Genomic DNA, 22739 nt, shown 5'->3' on the forward strand with positions numbered 1-22739 from the left:
TTTCAACATACTGCTCACGAGACTGAAGGCAGGCTGTAAGCCATTTTTTTTAATTAGGACTTCAAAATATTATATTCATTTTTTAGCAGTAGTTTAGGATGTCATACTTTAGCAAACGCTTTGGCGAAGTCTAAAAAAGTTATATCAATCTGTTCTCGGCTATTTATTGTTTGTGAAAGCTCATGAACTGACGAATAAGCTGAGTTAATGTAGACAACCTTTTAGGAAAACCATGTTGCACTTGTGATAATAAATTGTAAGTTTCCAGATAATTTGAGAGATGATTGCAGACTATGTGCTCACTGCTGTTCGGAGCAGGTACACCTAAGTGAAATGGGCCTGTAGTTACCTACGTCTGATGTGCTCCCACTTTTGTGAACCGAAATTTTTTTGCCTTGTTTCCAGGCTGCAGGAAATGTTTCTTGGGTAAGCGTAGATTGAAAAGATTACAGCAAGATAGTTAGCCACCCACTGAGCATACCTATATAGAAACTCATTCCGGTGGATTTCTTTGTGTTAATGCGCAGAAGGTTCAGGACTCCTTCGTACATCAGAAGGTCAGGCACTGGAGGGCGGTCACAGAGTCATAAAAGTATGGAAGTGTGCCATCAACGTTGGTGTACGCGGGGGAAAAAACGGATTGAAATTTTCAGCACGTACTTGAGTACTTCGTTCATCCTCAGCTTTGTGCTGTTTCATTGTGGGGTTTACATATCTCAAAAAAATTGGCTAGGTGATTCCCAAAGAAAATCTTGAAGTATTACATTAAAGAATCTCTCCTTGGATTCCTTCACAAGAGGATTTAAATCTAGCCTCATGTTATGAAGTAAAGTCCTGTTCTGGGCGCTCGGGTCTCGAGAACAAGCTTTCCGTTTCCTTTCAATCCTCCGTTTGACATGAAGTATTTCCCTTGTAAGCCATTGGTCTTTTTTCCTCTTCACTTTTTGACGCTCTTCGGAATAAATTGCCTAATACAATGCATTGTAATCTTGGAAAAACGTCCCATAGGTCATCAGTGCCACCATTTGATTCATAAATAGATATGAAGATATCAAACACAGCTTTCAAGGTAATCCCAAACACTAACATCCCCAGCAGATTGAAAGACCAGATATTGGATGCTTGATTCCTGGTGCATGTAGAACCAGGACATGTTCAAGGACAAAATATTTTATGATCGCATAACCCTTCATGAACAAGGCATGCGTTCACATACATTAAAATAAGATTAAAATAAAATTAAGTACTGATGACCTGGATGCACATACCATCGTAAATTCGTTAACAAGCTGAGTTAAATTGTACAAAAATACAAAATCTAAAAACACCTCAGAAGAACAAACATCTGTCTCCGGCCACGTACGAATCTCAATCAATAGCTGCGAGAAGAAAATCACCTATTAATAGTAAGCTCTCTTGCTCTTTCATATACGTTTCTATGAATTCTCTTAGTTGCAAGATATGTTCTACAGGAGAGCTCGGAGCCCTGTATACGCCACCAATGAATAGAGTGCGATTATTCAGTTTTGTTTTAATGTATACAGCCTCAATATCACCTGGTACTTCCAAAGCGGAAAAAGCGATGTTACTCTTGACCAGACGAACCACGCCTCCGCCTCTTCCATCTCGATCCCTCCTAACGAGCGTGTAATGTGATATCACTATCGGGTACATTTTTGTGCCACCAAGTTTCCGTAACTACGGCAATGTCAGGTTCATGATCAATAACTAAAGCTTCAAGCGAGTGCACTTTATTTAATACGCTTCTCGCATTTACAGTGATAATTTTGAAGCCAGCATGTTGACCCTGCACACGTCAATTATCATTTTTCCCTGAATCACTTCCCAGCTTGCACTTTTCCTCACGCTCTTCATTCCAGCTGTACAGCGTGTTGTTGACCTTCAATTTATGAAAAATGAGCTTTACCTTTTTTTCCTTCCTTCATTTCCTCACTTGCCGAGCGCCATAGTTTTTTACTTATTTCCTGTACTCTTATAGAGAAATCCTGACTGATACTGTAATCCGTATCCTTCAGTTTAGTGCAATCCTGCATAACTATCATTTTATCCCTATGGTTAGCTACCGTCAGGATTTATTTATTTACTTCCATTATATTGCAGACCCTCATTTGAGTCCAGGCAGGGAGGGCAGAAAAAATACATTCACTCAATACAAGAGCAGCTACATCGTAAAACACAGAATAAAATTGTCTAATGTAGTATATATATATAAAATAGCTCACAGAGTGCCTTGTAAAAATCAACAACCGGTATTACTCGTAGAGGCAGGGCGTTCTATTCGTCAATCGTTCGCGGAAAAAAAAAGACAATTTAAAAGCGTTAGTATGCGCGAAGTATGATGCTAATGTGTGATTATGATGACGACGTGTTCTACGCATTTCTGAAAACTACGCTTGGGGGATTGGAGAAATGCCTAGTTTTCTATGAATTAGTTGGTGAAGGAAGAATAGTCGGGCTCTCTTGCGTCTCACGTGGAGTGGTTTAATATAATTTGCTGCCATTAACGAAGTGGGGAATCAGTCCTATTGTACCTATTAAATGTAAAACGTACTGCACGTCTCTGTAGTTTTTCTCATTCTCTTATGTCTTTTTTTTTGCATGGTGGTCCAAAAAGATAGCGGCATATTCGATTTTTGCTCTTATAAGCGTATTGTAGGCTAATAAATTGCAGCTCCTAGGTGCGCCCCTAAGCTTATGGCGAAGAAAACCAAGTTTAAGTAAAGCTGAGGATTTAATGTGGTCTATATGGTCATTCCATTTAATTGCGAGTTTACTACAACACCAAGATACTTATACCTTTACACTTCTTGAACTGAAACGCCATTAAAGCAATAGTTGAAGAAAAACGAATTTTTCTTCCTTGTTATTCGCAGGAGCACACTCTTCTGAGCATTTATTCCCATGCTCCATTTTACACTCCAGGAAACGACACTAAGCAGAGCGTTATCTAAATGTTCCTGGTCAGAAACGGAAGATACCGGAGTATATATCATGCAATCATCGGCAAACAGAACAATCTTAACAGCTGGATTAATACCGGGAACAAAATTTTTTACATAAATTAAAAAAGTAGGGGACCAAGCACACTTCCCTGAGGGACCCCAGAGGTTACAGGGAGTGGGGAAGAACAACTATCGCCAATCTCCACAAACTGCGTTCTCTGTTCTAGATAAGCTGCAATCCAAGCAATGAGCGGAGGTGGTACACCAATCAGCTTCAGTTTTCAAAGAAGCTTGCTATATGGCACCTTTCTTCAATGGCTTTGGCGAAATCTAGAAATAGAACATCAATTTGGCCTGACTTGTCTAAAGCTGCACTGAAATTATGAATGGCTATTATCAGTAGGGTAGTGGTAGAGAATCCCTTCCTAAAGCCGTGCTGAGCAGGGTTTAAGGCACAATTACTGTTTAATATTGCAAGTGTATGATTTGCAATAATATGTTCTATAATCTTACAACAGGATCTCGTAGATGAGATCGGGCGGTAGTTTACACAGAGTCGATCATCATCTTTATAAACAGGAATAACCTTTCCTGTGAGTTAATCAGGCGGCAAGAAACAAGAAGATAAGGAATCAAGTAACATTGTGGACAAAAAACGAGACAATGATTCAGCATAGCGCCGCAAAAATGCATTAGGGATGCCATCTCGGCCGGGAGAACACTTCGCATGTAATTGGAGTAGAACTTAAATGACACCTTCACCAGATACAATGTCTAAAGCTTCAAAGGAATCACGAACAAAACCGTCAATATTTTCATTTTCTGCAGTTGGGAATATAGAGGTGAAATAATTATTAAAAGCTGTGGCAATGCGCATTTGGCACGTAACGACGCATCCATTCTTGACTATTTCTTCAATCGGCTTATGAGACTCTCTGATATGATTGCAAAACTTAGCAGTATACCTTTTTATGAATTCCGGGGGACACTCTGTGAAGTACCGTTTCCTGGAAATGATAATATTCCAAGAATGTTCAGCGGCCAGTTCTGCTAAAAGATCAATTTTTGCCCGTTTTAAGCCCTTCAGGCGCTTCAATTTACGTTTCAGATGAATAATGTTACGATTAATCCACGTATTCTTATTTCACGGCTTTTTTTTTGTCTGGAATAAAATTCAGCAGACAAAACTCACAGTAGTCGAGGGTTTGACGGCATACCGTCTGGTCAGGTATCATGGTGACGCAGATTGCTGGTCACTGGCCAAAGTCAAAAGATGAAAAGACGTTTCGGGAGCACTACGGCTTCTTGTTCACTGTGAAACAATCGGCGCACGGATCCGTTCTTTTGTAGCACCCAGTAGCGTTTTTAATGATTTGGCATGGATAGGATGTAGAGTTCCGTCGTTCCTGTTTAATGTGTTAGACAATGTCTGTATGATAAGGGATTCAAGATTCTGCCGTGATGATGTGTTCTTTCCTGTTGTCAATATCTTAACTTGATCGCAGTTAATCTCGTGGCCGGATTCTTGCACATGCTCGGCGATGGCGTTAGATGCTGCTTTCTGCTTTCGGACGTAGTTCTGGTGCTCTCCCAGGCGTCTCCTGAAGCCCTTTGTTTCACCGATATATATTGATGAGCAATCGGCGCAGTCAATCTCATACACAACACCTGGAAATCGTGGCCTCGGAATACCTCCTGTAAACTGGCGGTGAATAGCATCGGCGAGATCGTGTCGCTCTGCCTGACATCCTTCCCTATTGGAATTTAATTTCTGATATTATGCACGCCTATGGTAGATGAGCACCCGCTATAGATATTTTCCAGTATTTTTACATCAGGCTCTTCTACAAACTGGTTCCGCAATGTCTCCATGACTCCTGCAGTAACGACTGAATCAAATCAATTCCCTTAATTTATAAAGACTCTATATAGTCGGTTATACTCGGCTCATTTATCTATCACCTTACTAATGGTGTAAATACGGTCTTTTGTCGGGTACCCTTTACGGAAGCCTGCATGATCATTTGGTTGGTTGAAGTGTAATGTTGTCCTGACTCTATTAGCGATTACCTTATAGGGACCCAACAGTAGGCTGATTACTGTGTAAATATTTAGGTCGTTGAAGTCTCCTTTCTCATGGATTAAGATTATATTCTTCTAAGCTTTCGGTACGCTCCACGTCAGAGGCATTCTGTATACAGGACAATTTTTTGCAGAAAAATCTACCCTTCATTGTTGAACAGACCTGCTGCTACCTATCCTCACCAGCTGCTTTCCCCCTTTGCATTGCTCCTAAAGCTTTCTCTACTCCCTCTTTCTTTAAAAGGCGTCCGTCATAGCCTGAGTCGCCTTGCGACGTTAAACCCTCATAAATTATCCTTTGTTAATGGCTGGATGTCCCAGTTCTAAGCGCTACCTCCTCTCTCATTAACGTTCTTATTACACTGGCTACTGTTTGTTTGGTTACATTCGATCTGTGTAGAACTGCTTGGCTACATTAACTCACTCCTTATCCCTTAACTCATATATTTGGTTTTTACTTACACCTGATCTCCTATTCACTACATTTAGGCTACCTCCTTTCTTTAGAGAATGTTCGATTGCTGCACATTAAACTTCCCTAAGTTGGCTAGATTGCTCTTGATAGCTCTGCCAGTTCAGCTCTGGCTGTTGGATTAGACGCCTTCATGCTTTGAAGTTTCTTGATAAGATATTTAGTCTCCTGAATATGGTTGCCGGTGCCCTGTCGGACCAACCTACCGCCTACTTCTACTGCACATTCCGTAATGTTAGCTGTGCGGTTATGTAGTGCTTGAACATCAAGGTCGTCGCCTTAGTTAAACCCTAATATCTGGTCTGTAGCGATATCCTGATTCCTCTACTTTCCGTCCAGCCTCTCTCTAATGGGCTTCCGCTCTACTAGTTTCTTCCATTCCTTCTTTGCGGAACGAGGATTCTTAACATTGTTTTCTTTAATACATGTCCTTTCTGCAGATCTGCCGTAACCCCAGATTAAATGGCAATGCCCGAGACGAGCTTGGAAGATATACCATTAGCATTACATGCCGTAGGAACCTTATGGTACCTATAAAGAAGACCTGTAATATGTGAGGATTTGGCCTCTAGGAAGCTAACATGACCACCCTGGCATTTTTGTCATAAAATATTACACCTAATGATCTAAATGAGTGTACGATTTCTTAGGGAATATTCTGAAGAATTATATTCTCGGTCAGATAGTTGTTTTTACCTCTGAAAACAGCTATTGTCTTGCCTGTATTATTCCATAACGCGTTCCTATTATTTCACTTTTGTGTTTGCGCCCGCATTCTCTGAGGCATTTCTCAAATCACCTATATTCTGTCCGGCAAGTGTCTTCAGCGTAGATGATAAATAAGTCGTGGGGAGTAGCATGCACAATGTTGATGTAGACGTGAAAAAGAAAAGGACCTAAGTAGGACCTTTTGCTGGGCTAGTTGGTGCATGTTACTAATAAAAGAAGCGCCAACAAAGACAAGACGTAAGAAGTCGCACGGACAAGCGCTTGTCCGTGTCACTTCTCTTACGTATTCTCTCTGTTGGCGCTTCTTTTCTTAGTAAAAGGACCTAAAATGCTCCCCTGTGAAACACCATAGCATTCAGATTGCATATCTGATAGGAAGCCATTTATAGTTACTGCCTGTTTGTAATGAGGACGTATGATTGCACGAGCGATAATGCATGACCGCGGAAACCACAGCGCTCAGGCTTAGCAAGGATAATGAGTGCAAAAGTGCTATTCTCATAGGGAAGCTCCGGGCAAGATCTTGCGATGCATTTGCGATTAATGCGGAAGTGAGCAAGGTCTTGCAATATGTGCGAGTTCGCTTCAAACGAATAAATGAAATATGAAAGGGGGTTTAATAGCTCAGGCACCACCAGAACCAGGGAGGCAGAACCAGGCGCAGAATGAGGCCTTCTAGGCGTCCGCGGTTATTCTAGAGCCCGGCAGCAGCACGCGCTCAGCGATAGCACTGCCGCTACCTCGTTGTCACATCTTCGTCTTTACAATGGCCCCCGGGGATGAAAGGAGCCATCCTGGCGACTCAAGGCGTAGTGCAGATCAAGGGGTCATGGTAAGGCCTGAGGCGACTGACATGCACCGTTTCACGGCCACAACGGCGAAGGTCAGAGGTGGGTGTCAGTGGTTCGACGACATAGTTCACAGGTGAAGGTTGAGAAAGAACACGGTAGGGACCTTGATATTTGGCTTGGAATTTGGACGGCAGGCCAGGAGAGCCAGCAGGGATCCAGAGCCAAACAAGTGAGCCGGGGGAAAGGGTACGTGAGTTTGACTACCGGAACCCCGACGCTCTTTTTGTCGATTCTGGTCAGCGGACGTGAGGGAACGGGCGAGCTGGCGGCATTCCTCGGCATACTTGGCAATTTCAGAAGCAGTTGCGCAGTCAGATGCATCAAGATGGTAGGGAAGAATGGTGTCAAGCATGCTTGTAGGTTCGCGGCCGTAAAGAAGAAAGAACGGAGAATAGCCTGTGGTGGACTGGACGGCGGTATTATATGCGTAGGTGACGAACGGAAGAACGAGGTCCCAGTTGGAATGGTCGGGACTGATATACATGGTGAGCATGTCACCGAGTATCCGGTTAAACCGTTCGGTGAGGCCGTTGGTCTGAGGATGGTACGCTATGCAGGTTCTGTGAACGATGCGGCACTCTTGCAGAAGCGCCTGGACAACCTCGGATAAAAACACACGGCCGCGGTCGCTCAGAAGCTCACGAGGGGCGCCGTGGCGGGGAATGAGCTGGCGGAGAATGAAGAAGGCCACGTCTCGCGCTGTAGCCGCCGGAAGAGCCGCCGTTTCAGCATAGCGCGTGAGATGGTCTATGGCGACTATAACCCAACGGTGACCTGAAGGGGTAGAGGGCAGGGGCCCGTAAAGGTCGATGCCGACGCGATCAAAAAGACGGGCAGGGCAAGGTAATGGCTGCGATGGGCCAGAAAGGCGCTTTGACGGAGACTTGCGGCGTTGGCACGCAATGCATGAGTGAATGTACTTGCGTAAAAAGCGGTACATTCCACGCCAGTAGTACCGGTGCCGAAGTCGAGTGTAGGTTTTCAAAACACCAGCATGAGCAGTCTGGGGGTCGGCATGGACAGAGGCGCAGACTTCAGCTCGTAGTTGGCGAGGGATGACGAGGAGCCATTTTCGACCGTCGGGCATGTAATTGCGACGATAGAGGAGACCGTAATGCAGTGTGAAGTGGCGGGCTTGTCGCCGAAGTGAGCGAGAGGCAGCTGCCGTAGGGGGCCCAGACAGATGGTGCACGAGAGATGTAATCCAGGGGTCCTTGCGCTGTTCCACAAGAATGTTTTCCGGGTGCAACGAGGACAGCTCGGGGTCAATGGTCGAGATGGTCGCAGTGTCGGAAGGCAGCGGAGACCGGGAGAGGGCGTCAGCGTCAGAGTGCTTACGGCCAGAGCGGTAGACGACTCGAATGTCGTACTCCTGGAGGCGCAGAGCCCAGCGGCCAAGGCGACCCGATGGATCCTTCAACGATGACAGCCAGCACAAAGCGTGATGATCGGTGACCACGTCGAAGGGGTGGCCGTAGAGGTATGGTCGGAATTTGGTTATCGCCCACAAAATGGTCAAGCATTCTTTTTCTGACCGAGTAATTGATCTCGGCCTTGGACAGCGTGCGGCTCGAATAGGCGACAACGTATTCTGGAAATCCAGGTATTCGCTGGGCGAGCACAGCACCAATGCCCACGCCGCTAGCATCCGTGTGTACTTCTGTCGGGACGTTAGGGTCGTAATGGCGAAGGATGGGAGGTGAAGTAAGGAGTCGACGTAGGGTAACAAAAGCTTCATCGCACTCAGAGGACCATGACGACAAGGAGTTCTGGGCTTGAAGCCGCGTCAAAGGCGAAATGATTGTAGCGAAATTTCGGATGAAGCGCCGAAAGTAGGAACAGAGGCCAATGAAACTCCGCAGTTCTTTGAGAGTAGAGGGCTTTGGAAAGTCGGCAACAGCGCGAAGCATTGCCGGATCCGGAAGGATGCCCGGTTTGGATACGACATGGCCGAGTACGGTCAGTTGGCGAGCGCCGAAGTGGCATTTCTTCAAATTTAGTTGCAGGCCGGCGGCGGTGAGGCAGGTCAACACTTGGGGCAGACGAGTCAGATGTGTGGAGAAGTCGGCCGAGAAAACAACGATGTCGTCGAGGTAGCAAAGACACGTCTTCCAGCGCGCAAAACGTTATCCATCATGCGTTCGAATGTTGCGGGGGCATTGCAAAGACCAAATGGCATGACGTTAAATTCGTATAGTCCGTCGGGCGTGACGAAAGCAGTTTTTTCACGATCGCATTTGGACATGGGGATTTGCCAGTATCCAGAACGCAGATCCAGGGACGAAAAGAATTCCGCACCTTGCAGACAATCGAGGGCGTCATCGATACGTGGTAGAGGATAAACGTCTTTCCTAGTTACTGTGTTTAGGCGGCGATAATCCACACAGAATCTTATGGAGCCATCTTTCTTTTGAACCAGCACACCGGGGATGACCAAGGGCTGTGCGACGGCTGTATAATCCCACGCTCGAGCATGTCGTCCACTTGCTCGTTGAGGACTCGACGCTCTGTCGCTGACACGCGATATGGGCGCTGTCGCAGAGGTGGATGGGAGCCGGTATCGATGGTATGGTGGACATGTGAAGAACGCCCGAGGGGAGACAGGCACGCGTCAAACGATGAAAGAAATTGGTGTAACAGGTGGAACAGCTGGTCACGGTAGGGAGAAGTGAGATCTTGACCGATGGCGCTATACAGAATGCCAGAGGGCGGTGGGGGTGACAGGGGAACAGGAGTAAGAGAGTCCAGCGATGGCGGGAGAGCAGTTTCTCGGTCGTCGTCAAGTTGCAGAAGTTCAGCCGGTTCGACGCACCCAAGGCATTCACCATGAATCAGGGTCACTGGAGATGAGAGAGGGTTGCTGACGAGCATGGCTGTCGTTCCGGAGGTCACCGTGAGGACAGCGAAGGGTAGCGGCATGTTCTTGCGGCGAAGAAATAACTCCGAGGGGGTAAAGAGTACAGATACAGCAGGTTGGTTGCGTGGTGAGGCGCACGAGAGGGATACAAGGACAGAGGAATTTGCCGGGAGCTCGACATCGTGAGACAGGTGTACTTTGGCCGGATATTCAGGAGACGGTGCGGCCGGGTAGGCGTTGGGCAGGGCAGAGAAAGTAACTTCGGCGCGGACACAATCGACGACGGCGGAGTGCTCAGAAAGAAAGTCCCATCCTAGAATTACGTCATGGGAGCAAGAGGAGAGGATCAGGAATTGAATGATGTACAAGACGTCTTGAATAAAGACTCGCGCGGTGCAGGTTGCGAGCGGCTCGACCTGTTCGGCGGTAGCAGTGCGAAGAGAAACTCCCGAAAATGGCGTCATGACTTTCTTCAGTTTTCGACAAAATTTCGCGTCCATAATTGAGACAGCAGCTCCGGTGTCCACGAGAGCACAGGTTGCAACACCTTCGACAAAAACATCAATAACGTTTGCTGGTGAGAGCAGAGGCCTTGTAGAGTTCCCAGGGGACGCAGCTCTTGCCTCGGGAACTGCGCTCATTAGTTTTCCGCAGCGGAAGGGCTGGCCCGACGGCGCATAGGAGATAGGGAACGGCGCCGCGGAGAAGAGGAACGATGAGAGGTGGCAGCCTGGCGGTTGGTGGAGGAGGCAGGAGGCAATGGGTCCGCTTGCACGCGGGGCGGCTCTATGTAAGACCCATACGCAGATGGTGGCAGGACATCAGCAGGCGAAGAAGGACGTCTGCGGCAGTAGCGGGCTACATGGCCGGCGAAGCCGCAGGCAAAGCAAATAGGCCTATTGTCGCGAGTACGCCACAAACGACCGTAGTGCGAGACTGCCGGCGTGAAGCGAGGCGACGGTTGTGCCACCTGAGCCCGATACGAGAAATCAGGCGGGGGCGTCGAAGGTGGCGGCGCTTGAGTGGCGTCTTGAAAAGGGCTCAAGGGATGGGATGGTGGTCTGGCAAGAACGGCGGCGTACGTAAGAGGGGCAGCCACAGGTTGCTGGGGCAAGGGTGGCAGGGCCTCCGCGACTTGGGCTCGGATCGTCTGCTGAAGGGTGGGAGACAGCGCTGGCGGGGGGTTCCGAACTCCAGAGATGAGCGCTAGTTGGCGTGCGATCTCCTCTCGAATGAACTTCTGAATGTCATGCCTGAGCTGCTGCCCTCCTGCGGTCTCGACATCAGCGGACAGGACGTCGGCAGGCTGTACGGTGTGACGAGTGAGGACGCGTTGCTTGCGGAGCTCCTCGTAGCTCTGGCACAAGCTGATGACGGAGGCCACGTTGGCCGGCTGCTTGGCTAGAAGCATTTGGAACGCACCTTCATCGATACCCTTCATGATATTTTGGATCTTATCAGCCTCGGTCATATCGCTGTTCACGCGCTTACAAAGATCCACCACGTCCTCAATATAACTAGTAAATATCTCGCCAGGCTGCTGAGCCCGTTCGCGTATGCGCTGTTCGGCGCGAAGTTTGCGCACGCCAGGACGGCCAAATACCTAAGTGAAACTCGTCTTGAACGTGGACCATGTGGCGATATCGGCTTCGTGGTTACGGAACCAGAGGTTGGCGACATCAGCCAGGTAAAAGATGACGTTGTTTAGTTTCATGGCGTCGTCCCAGCGGTTGTGCGTGCTGACCCGTTCGTAGGAAGCCAGCCAGTCCTCGACGTCAGAGTCGCCGAGCCCACTGAAGACAGCCGGGTCCCGTTGTCGAGGTGTGCCGGAGCAGACAAGCGGAGCAGCCGGTGGCTGGGGAGCCAGGGGGGCGTTATTCGGCATTGCTAACGTTACAGTGCCGCTGCGGAGCTCCAGGACTGGATCAGGAGCAACCTCCACCACTTGAAAGGGGGTTTAATAGCTGAGGCACCACCAGAACCAGGGAGGCAGAACCAGGCGCAGAACGAGGCCTTCTAGGCGTCCGCGGTTATTCTAGAGCCCGGCAGCAGCACGCGCTCAGCGATAGCACTGCCGCTACCTCGTTGTCACATCTTCGTCTTTACAAATACAATAAAAAAGCTAATCTTGGCTGGCCTGTGCACGACAGCATTATGCTTTTGCCGCAGCAGATCACGCCTCGTGTTAAACTGCAACATACTCTCGCGCTGTGCAATGCAGGTCGCCGTCTTCAACAACTAATACTACTATCGAACGCCAGACGGGCCAATGACCTAGCAAAGGAAAGCCATGAGACAGTCAGGATAAATACATCATTTCGCAAGTCTACTCAGTTTAACTACGTTAAAACGCTACAGCTTTTTTATGGTTTCATACAATATTCCAGCATTCTGCACTCAGAGTATAACTCTAACTTCCTTTGCTGACACAACAATACTTTGTTTCTCTACTTACAGGTCCAGCCAAGCAGATGTCACGCCCTCAGCATGACGCTGCTCAAGCCGTGCTTTCTGACGTCACACCTTTGATGCATGAAGAGTCACCCGTACTCCGAAAATGCAAGAAAACATCGCATCGACACTGACAAGATCTGCACCTGATTTCATTTAGCGTTGACGCAGGGGAAGAAAGCTTAAAAAGGCAGCGAAACTTATGCACTTCGCCTTGATCTTTGCTTCTCAAACCAGTCTCGGGTGAAACTGCGCATTTTCTGCTTCTGGGACATTTTAAACGAAATCCGCTTACGGCACTCACATCGCTCCCATTGCCAATAGAACGCAAGCAAAACACAAATAACTGATTTTACCTCTAATCTGCGCTTTTAGGCGATAAATAAAGAAGGTTTTCTCTAAGTGCCGTCTCCAGGTGCGTTTGAGATTGAATTTCAGGCTCTGGTGGCGTTCCTGCAGAAGTAAAGCCTAGGTGAAATACTTACGAAGGCAGTTTCTCTCTGCGAAGTAAAGCGTTTCAGGACCAAAAAAGAGGACAGAGAAGAGAGGGCCTTACGCGTAGGCAGTCACATCAGCAGACTTGCGCTGGGCGCGGATAGTGCAGACATTCTGGCACAGCGTTACCGTCGTGTCTCCGGCTCCCGCATACCTAAACAAGACGAAAAGGGCTTTACAAAAGTGCAGGGGACAGCATCCCGAAGGGCGAAATTCAAAGTTTGTGGCGTGCATCAATGTTTTTTTCGGAAACAGATTCTCGCGGCGCCTGTTTGTGTGACATCAGCAGCTGATAACTCCGGTGAAAGTGTCTGTGCAGTGTGAGGCCAAGTGCGGAGGCAAACGTCTGCCACTCAGAAGCCATGGCGGCCAGACCGTTTGAGAGAAAGTAAAAAGTAAGCGGCGGAAGACTTTCGGCCATTGCTGCTCGTCCAAGTTAGCGCCAGGGCGTCGCCTGCCGCTACGACCAGGATGAGGATGCGCCGTATGGGCGGCAGAGCGAAGCACCGTCGTCGGCCCACCGCGCCGCCGAGGCCGTGATGGAGGCATGGCGGTCCGCACGAGCGCCCTGTGTTCGCCATGCGAGCCGCGAGCAACCGAAGTCTCAACGACATCGGCGGCGAGGGGACCAGCGTCAGCACCACCACCCTGATGGGCAGCACCGCGTGGCCACCCGCCAGCACGGTCGCCACCCCTCCGCTGCTGGGACACGCGCTGCGGCCGCCCAGGCCCACGGGTGAGTGCTCTTCAGACGGCTCTTCAGCCCCCAGTGCGGTGAGCCGCGCAGCGCTCACATGAGATAATGATGATGGCTATAGCGATCTGGGAAGCCTCGATTGCTGCGCGCTGCCCGTGATCTCCTTGCGGCAGTCCTCCTCTTCCGCAACTGCTCCTGACTAAAAACGCCACCAGAAAAAAAGCAGCCTGAAAACCAAACATAGATTGGCGAGCTGTTTGCTCGTCGTTTTTAAAGCAACCGGACTGCGCTTGTCACTGTCTCCATTGTTTGGGTGCGGAAAACTGTAGGGGTGCTGGCCATAACTCTGAGTGAGAGGCACAGAAGTCTGACCACAGCAGCATGAGTTACACTGATGTAGGAAGGAACTGCCAACGCTCCGCACTCATCAATATTCAGAGGAGAAAGTGCTTTTTTGTTTTATGCTCCTGTTCCGACATTTTGTTCTTGGCTTCATTTGCTATAGCGCACCAGCTTAGCGTTGTTTGTGATATCGCGGAGGTTATAATAATCGCTTGACATTACGTTGTGTCAGTGTACGCGTGTTTTTTTTTTTGGGGGGGGGGGGAGGGGGGTTAGCGTGCGTCACTCTGTGAGGTGGGTGTTGTTGCCCAGAGGACAAATGTGTTGGTTTATTCGTCAAGCTCGCTAAGAACTTTCACAAAACATGGAACAATTGCAGGTTTTCAATGTGTCTCTTGACACAACAAGAATGTAACGGAGGGCAACAAGGGAAAGCTTAGCTTACAATGCAGAAACTGTGGAGAGGAATCTGCGCGTCGTGGTGCCAAACCATGATACCTGCGTTCGAAAGAATCGGGATTCTTTCTCGACACAACAAGAACGCAAAGCACGGCAAAGAGAGCCAGGTTAGCTTGCACTACCGTAAATGTGGACAGGGATACACGCGTCGTCGAACCAAGCCATGAGTACCTTCGTTCGAGAGAATCAGGATGGTTTATAGACACAAGAACGTAAAGGACGGTAACCAGGGCCAGGTTAACTTGCACTACCGTAAATGTGGAGAGTAATGCACGCGTCGTCGAACCAAGCCATGAGCACCTTCGTTCGCAAGAATCGGAATTGTTTCTAGACAGAACAAGAACGTAAAGGACGGTAACCAGGGCCAGCTTAGCTTGCACTACCGTAAATGTGGAGAGTAATGCACGCGTCATCGAACCAAGCCATGAGTACCTGCGTTCGAAAGAATCAGAATGGTTTATATACACAACAAGAACGCAAACGACGGCAACCAGCGCCAGCTTAGCTTGCACTGCAGCAAATATGGATACGAATACACGCGCCGTCCAACCAAGCCAAGAGCACCTGCGTTCGACAGAATTTAGATTGTTTCTAGACACCACAAGAACATAAAGGACGGTAACCAGGGCAGGATTAGCTTCCACTGCCATAAATGTGGAGAAGAATCTGCGCCTCGTCGCACCAAGCCATGCGTACCTGCGTTGAAAAGAACCGGGAGTGTTTCTCGAAGCAGCAAGAATGTGAAGGAGGGTAACCAGGGACAGCTTAGCTTGCGCTGCCGTAAATGTGGAGACAAATCTGGCGTCGCCGTACCAAGCCATGAGTACCTGCGTTCCAAAGAACAGGGATTGTTTCTAGAAGCAACAAGGATGCAAAGGACGGTAAACAATGCGAGCTTAGCTTGCGCTGCCGTAAATGTGGAGACGAATCTGCGCGTCGTCGTAGCATGCCATGAGTACCTGCGTTCCAAAGAACCGGGATTGTTTCTCGAAGCAACAAGGATGTAAAGGACGGTAAACAATGCGAGCTTAGCTTGCGCTGCCGTAAATGTGGAGACGAATCTGCGCGTCATCGTACCAAGCCATGAGTACCTGCGTTCCAAAGAACCGGGATTGTTTCTCGAAGCGACAAGGATGTAAAGGACGGTAAACAATGCGAGCTTAGCTTGCGCTGCCGTAAATGTGGAGACGAATCTGCGCGTAGTCGTACCAAGCCATGAGTACCTGCGTTCCAAAGAACCGGGATTGTTTCTCGAAGCAACAAGGATGTAAAGGACGGTAAACAATACGAGCTTAGCTTGCGCTGCCGTAAATGTGGAGACGAATCTGCGCGTAGTCGTACCAAGCCATGAGTACCTGCGTTCCAAAGAACCGGGATTGTTTCTCGAAGCAACAAGGATGTAAAGGACGGTAAACAATGCGAGCTTAGCTTGCGCTGCCGTAAATGTGGAGACGAATCTGCGCGTAGTCGTACCAAGCCATGAATACCTGCGTTCCAAAGAACCGGGATTGTTTCTCGAAGCAACAAGGATGTAAAGGACGGTAAACAATGCGAGCTTAGCTTGCGCTGCCGTAAATGTGGAGACGAATCTGCGCGTCGTCGTACCAAGCCATGAGTACCTGCGTTCCAAAGAACCGGGATTGTTTCTCGAAGCAACAAGGATGTAAAGGACGGTAAACAATGCGAGCTTAGCTTGCGCTGCCGTAAATGTGTGGACGAATCTGCGCGTCGTCGTACCAAGCCATGAGTACCTGCGTTCCAAAGAACCGGGATTGTTTCTCGAAGCGACAAGGATGTAAAGGACGGTAAACAATGCGAGCTTAGCTTGCGCTGCCGTAAATGTGGAGACGAATCTGCGCGTAGTCGTACCAAGCCATGAGTACCTGCGTTCCAAAGAACCGGGATTGTTTCTCGAAGCAACAAGGATGTAAAGGACGGTAAACAATACGAGCTTAGCTTGCGCTGCCGTAAATGTGGAGACGAATCTGCGCGTAGTCGTACCAAGCCATGAGTACCTGCGTTCCAAAGAACCGGGATTGTTTCTCGAAGCAACAAGGATGTAAAGGACGGTAAACAATGCGAGCTTAGCTTGCGCTGCCGTAAATGTGGAGACGAATCTGCGCGTAGTCGTACCAAGCCATGAGTACCTGCGTTCCAAAGAACCGGGATTGTTTCTCGAAGCGACAAGGATGTAAAGGACGGAAAACAATGCGAGCTTAGCTTGCGCTGCCGTAAATATGGAGACGAATCTGCGCGTCGTCGTACCAAGCCATAAATACCTCCGTTCCAAAGAACCGGGATTGTTTCTCGAAGCAACAAGGATGTAAAGGACGGTAAACAATGCGAGCTTAGCTTGCGCTTCCGTAAATGTGGAGACGAATCTGCGCGTCGTCGTACCAAGCCATGAGTACCTGCGTTCCAAAGAACCGGGATTGTTTCTCGAAGCAACAAGGATGTTAAAGGACGGTAAACAATGCGAGCTTAGCTTGCGCTGCCGTAAATGTGGAGACGAATCTGCGCGTCGTCGTACCAAGCCATGAGTACCTGCGTTCCAAAGAACCGGGATTGTTTCTCGAAGCAACAAGGATGTTAAAGGACGGTAAACAATGCGAGCTTAGCTTGCGCTGCCGTAAATGTGGAGACGAATCTGCGCGTCGTCGTACCAAGCCATGAGTACCTGCGTTCCAAAGAACCGGGATTGTTTCTCGAAGCAACAAGGATGTAAAGGACGGTAAACAATGCGAGCTTAGCTTGCGCTTCCGTAAACGTGGAGACGAATCTGCGCGTCGTCGTACCAAGCCATGAGTACCTGCGTTCCAAAGAACCGGGATTGTTTCTCGAAGCAACAAGGATGTAAAGGACGGTAAACAATGCGAGCTTAGCTTGCGCTGCCGTAAATGTGTGGACGAATCTGCGTGTCGTCGTACCAAGCCATGAGTACCTGCGTTCCAAAGAACCGGGATTGTTTCTGGAAGCGACAAGGATGTAAAGGACGGTAAACAATGCGAGCTTAGCTTGCGCTGCCGTAAATGTGGAGACGAATCTGCGCGTCGTCGTACCAAGCCATGAATACCTGCGTTCCAAAGAACCGGGATTGTTTCTCGAAGCAACAAGGATGTAAAGGACGGTAAACAATGCGAGCTTAGCATGCGCTGCCGTAAATGTGGAGACGAATCTGCGCGTCGTCGTACCAAGCCATGAGTACCTGCGTTCCAAAGAACCGGGATTGTTTCTCGAAGCAACAAGGATGTAAAGGACGGTAAACAATGCGAGCTTAGCTTGCGCTGCCGTAAATGTGGAGACGAATCTGCGCGTCGTTGTACCAAGCCATGAGTACCTGCGTTCCAAAGAACCGGGATTGTTTCTCGAAGCAACAGCTTGAACTTCATATTTTAGCATCCCGTGCAAACAAAATTAAGCTCGCCTTTCTCTTCATCACAAGTTTTTTTCACAGCTTCCCACCCGAGAACGTATTCATCCATCCAGCGCAACGTTTATCCCGTCATTCCATTCCAAAGCCGTCTACCCCCCAGCGCGCCCTTATCACAAAATTCCATTAATCATTTTTTCTCCGTACTGCTTCGGACTGAAGCGGCCTTCCCGGCCGCATTGCTTCTTTTACCGTAAGGTGGCAGCCTGGGCATGTTGGTGATTCATGATGAAAATGTACAGCGCAAGGAAAGACGAGGACACAAAGAGGCACATGGAACACAGGAGCGCTGACTCGCAACCGTTTATTTTGAACCTCGGAGCAGCATATATAGCTGGAAAGAAAAAAACGGGCAAATGTCACACATGCGCAGTAAGCAACCCATTCTTATGATGACGCAAGCATTACAGCTTCTTACGAGTAAGAGCAATGGATGGCTTGGCAACGCAGGAGCCACCCAGCCGGTTCATCCTTTCAGCCTCTATTATTTCTCGAGTCAGTTTGCAAAGGTTTTTGGCGATAACAGAGCAATGTTGGTAAGCGGGCTGGCACACGAACATTTCATCTGAATTGCTATCTTTTCATCTGAACTGTTTTTCTTAAATTTTCTGCAATGCGCGTCCAGAAACCCTCCTCTCCGTTCAGACAAATTATTGCATTGTTCTCGGAAGCGGTCGTTTAAACACCTACCGCTTCGTGCTACATTGCTCTACCCACATTTCAAGGGGATGCTGTGGACAATAGAATGCGAGCATTCTGCGAACTTCGTGCGGTGCTTTTTCTTACTCTTGAGATTCTTTAAGCTATATATACTGGTGCGAGATACAAAATCCAGATCCAAAGTCAGCGCTCGTGTGCTCCATGTGCCTTCTTCGTGTCGTCGTCTTTCTTCGCGCTCTACATTTTCATCTCCTTTAGCAGGCCTTCAACATTCAAGGCTGCCATCGAAAACTATTTTTTTTGATAACTGCCCTACCCCCCCCCCCCCCACCCCTCATGTAATACCCCTTGAATGGGGCGGGGCCTTTGAGGAGCTAGATAGTAAATAAATAAATTAATAAACATATGAAAGGAAGCATCAAATAGCAGCCACGCTCATCCCAATCGGTTCTTCCTGCCTGCTGCCCCCTGCAAATGGACAGCGTTAATAAATATTCCCTAGAACAAAAATAAAACAGTCATGAAATTACTTAGAAAATTCGATGCACAGTCTCCACAAAAGCGACTGGCTCTCCACATTGGGCGTCCCGCCTTACAACTTAGGGTGCACAAAAGCCTCTCTCAATGTAAAATGAAAAACCAACTATACGGACCCCGGAGTCCCTTTCTGCACGGATCAATCCAGCGTATTTCTACAACACATTCAGTTATGACCCTCCGTGCGGTTCCCACACTAAGGACGCTGGTGTATACCGGAAGGGTCACTACCCTGCAATCTAGCTTTGGGGGGGGGGGGGGGGGGTTCTTTGTTGGGCCCCGCTGCTTCGAGGGACGATGACGGGTCGAGGGAATATTTTTCAGTCCGTGTGGCCAAAGCTAATGGGCCCGATCTTCGACGAACAGTCAGCTGAAAGCCGGCCACACGGTGGTGCCTGTCTCTACAAGGGTTGGTGCTGTTATCCGACAATCCGGCGCGCCGTGTAGCTGCGTGTCACTGGCCAGCCTTTCTACCCAGTCCATTACTGCGATGGACCTCTGTACATCCCCACCACCATACGACGCGCCTCATGCTGACTCATCGACCCCTTCCTGAACATTTAAAAATTTTTTAGAGCCAAAAAACTCCGTGTACGCGGTGTCTCCAATCATTTGAATTGAGCGCCTCCGTGACACCCAGGCTGCATCGCCACCATTGCAAGGATGGCGTCAAGCAGCGGCTGAATTCCAAGCACGTCGCCACTTGCGCGTCGGCTTGCTACCACTGCACTTCCCTGGCCCATCAGCCGAGTGCACCGAAGCCAGTTGGTCTGGCAGAAAACTTTGCGCTTGGGGAATTGCGGCGAGTGGCAAGCGCCAGCGAATACAATATTTACGCCACGGCCGCAAGACGCGTTCTTTCTGTTCTCTCTCGGTGGCGTTCTGTTCTCTCTCGGTGGCGTTGGCGCAGGACATTGGGGGGGCAGTTACTGCCGATTGTGGCACGAGTGTTGGGCATCGCTTATTCAAGCCAAATTGCTCGTCATTCGGCGCGTGTAGCAGACCTGCACTCCTCGTTAAGTGTTTTCTTGTAAGTTCATGCTTACGATACCGCTAGTCAATATGCAACAGCTGCTGTGCATGGTGTCAAGCTTGAGTTTGACGTTATGGTCAGTGCTGACTTATTAGACGGAAAACTGTGGTTGTGAGTCCTTCTTTCAAATTATCCAAGATTAATTTCATTAAGAATCTTCCAGGCGCGGTAAAGGCTAGTTTTCATTTACTTTACTGTCGTTTCATATCCCCGAGGACAATAAATACCTTCTTTTTGATAAAGTTTCTTCGTTTCCGGCCACTTATTGCATTTGCAGCTGCGCGAAACTTTTGCGATGCCTTCACAGCGAACGATATGATAATAGCATCATGAGCTATGGCGAAGCGCGGAGCCCGGCGAGATTAGACCTTCAAAATGACGGACCAGGACATTTCCTGCAACCAGAAATCGCAAACCATGTTCAGTACCGATTCCTTTCAAGACTGGCTACTTTAATCTCTATATTTACTTTTCATATGACAGCCCAAACAAACATCACTGCTATGTTACCAGCCTTGCTACCACAGGCAACATTAGCACAGGCTGAAGTGACCATTGGCGGAAGAACACTGTTGCAACGACGCCACCAATATCCTGACAACCTGTTTACGGATCCTTCTGTGATTTTTATTTAACGTTATTACAGCACACATTCTAACGTACCCTTTTATATCCGTCAGGCTACTTAAGAGTTCCACGAAGGAAATATTTATCAAAAACAGCTGATATTATTACTCAAAAATAGAAAATTCCTTTGTTAATTTTCCCGAATCATATCGCAGTTAACAGTTAATAAGTTTTCAGAAAATAAAGAGCGCCATCCATATGAGAGCACCGTTCCTGCGAGGTGCGAAGGTGAGTTTGTTTGCTTGTTAACTGCGGCTCTTGCAGAACCACGTCTTTCTAAAAGAGCATTCCTGAATTTTTCAGTGGGGCTTGAGAACCAGCCCAGGAGAGGTCTCTCGGGAAGCAAAGAAAAGTCCCCGTCGGTGACGAGTGTTTGTGCGCTACATAAACCGAGCTTTTAGAATGATGCCCAATGTTCACTGCGCAAGAACGTAATAGCATTTTTATAATTGCAAAGACCAACTTGCAGGAAGGCGGGAATATTCGAAAGTTTTAATACGGCTCGAATATGTTTCTTATTGGGTCCGTGTTCGATCAAAGAAAGATATTCGGGAATTTCCGATATTCGGCAGCAACCGAATACAGCTCCATAAATCCACCGTAGCAAAGCCACAATATGCGAAGATCCGGTTTCATCATTATCAGCCTGACTACGCCCACTGCAGGGCAAAGGCCTCTCCCATGTCTCTCCAATTAACCCTGTCCTTTGCCAGCTGTGCCCACCCTATGCCTGCAAACTTCTAATTTCATCCGGCCACCAATCCTTCTGCCGCCCCCTGCTACGCTTGCATTCACTTGCAATTCACTCCGTTACCTTTAAGGACCAGCGGCTATCTTGCATTCGCATTACGTGTATGCCCAAGCCCGTATCTTCCTCCTGATTTCAACAAGGTTGTGATTAACCTGCGTTTGACCCACTTTGCCCACTTCCTGTCGCTTAACGTTAGACTAATCATTTTTATTTCCTTAGCTTAAGATGAACCCTTTTTTGTTAGGCTCCACATTTCTGCGCCATAGGTGAGTACCGGTAATATACAGCTCCTATATAACTTTTCCCTGCAGAGATAGTGTAAACTGCCGTTCCTGATCCGAGAGAACCTGCCACATGCTCTACACCCGAATGTTATTCTTTTAGTTATTTCCCTATCCCCATCCGGATCTGCGGTCACTACCTGCCATAAGTGGATGTACTCCCCCACCACTTCCAGCACCTCATTACCAGTTGTAAACTGCTGTTCACTTCCGAGACGGTTGAACATTACTTTGGTATTGTGCGTATTATTAGCTTAAAGTATTGGAATCCAGTAGAAAGGTACCCTTTTCGCTTTCTTCTACGTTTGTTTATAGCGTGGAACCGTCGCTCACACTGTGACTCCAAGGCTTGGTACACATGAGCTAGGCGGAAATTTGGGCGAGTTGGTAACTGTTCATTTTTTGCTCACAGCGCAACAAGAACGGGACACAAGAAGAAAGACTGACAGCGCTTGTTTGTGTCTGTCTTTATTCTCGTGTGTCGTTCTTGTTGCGCTTGGAGCAAAAATTGGTACACATGAGCTGCATCAGCTCATGGGGGCGAGGGGGCTTTCTCGCTGACCACACCTGACGAAAACAAGAGGGCGCGCCAGCCACTTCGAACTGCCGGAACGCGAAAGCGCTCTTTTTTTTTTGCTTGACCCTTCCGTAGGGTGTTACGCACTCAACTCCCACATCGAGTACCACTCTCGCTTCACAGCTCTCGCGGCATGAAATGCTCGGACAGCCGACTCGCGGAATTTTGAGTCGGCCTGAGTCTGAGGCAGAGCAAAATCCGGCCTGCTTCACGTTCATTGGGCACACCTGACACGCGCGAAGGTGTGACGGCGATGCGAGGGCCTCGTCGCTGGACCACGAAACATCATGGCCGCGAGGCTTCACTGTCCGACGATCGCCGCGCATTCTCCAGCCGCCAGAACCCAGCTGCACGCCGCTTACGGAAGCTGGCTTCTCGTTATTACGACGTCAGCGTTCATTCCCCTTTTTTTTGCAGTGGGTAGCGCTAACGTTTACGAAACGAC

At 48.5% G+C, this 22739-nt stretch overlaps 1 protein-coding gene and 1 pseudogene across 1 annotated transcript in view; one reads left to right on the plus strand and one right to left on the minus strand.

The window, feature by feature from the left end:
* Window positions 1–22739, plus strand: part of LOC144124420 (uncharacterized) — a 662500-nt gene that overhangs the window by 298514 nt on the left and 341247 nt on the right. The window contains exon 4 of the mRNA XM_077657051.1: window positions 12412–13636. Within this exon, the coding sequence (XP_077513177.1) occupies window positions 13480–13636 (157 nt within the window). The 5' untranslated portion in view covers window positions 12412–13479. The remainder of the gene's footprint in view (window positions 1–12411; window positions 13637–22739) is intronic.
* Window positions 9815–11839, minus strand: LOC144122990 (uncharacterized; annotated as a pseudogene).

Source organism: Amblyomma americanum, chromosome 3, assembly GCF_052857255.1.
Source record: "Amblyomma americanum isolate KBUSLIRL-KWMA chromosome 3, ASM5285725v1, whole genome shotgun sequence".
NCBI lineage: Eukaryota > Metazoa > Arthropoda > Arachnida > Ixodida > Ixodidae > Amblyomma > Amblyomma americanum.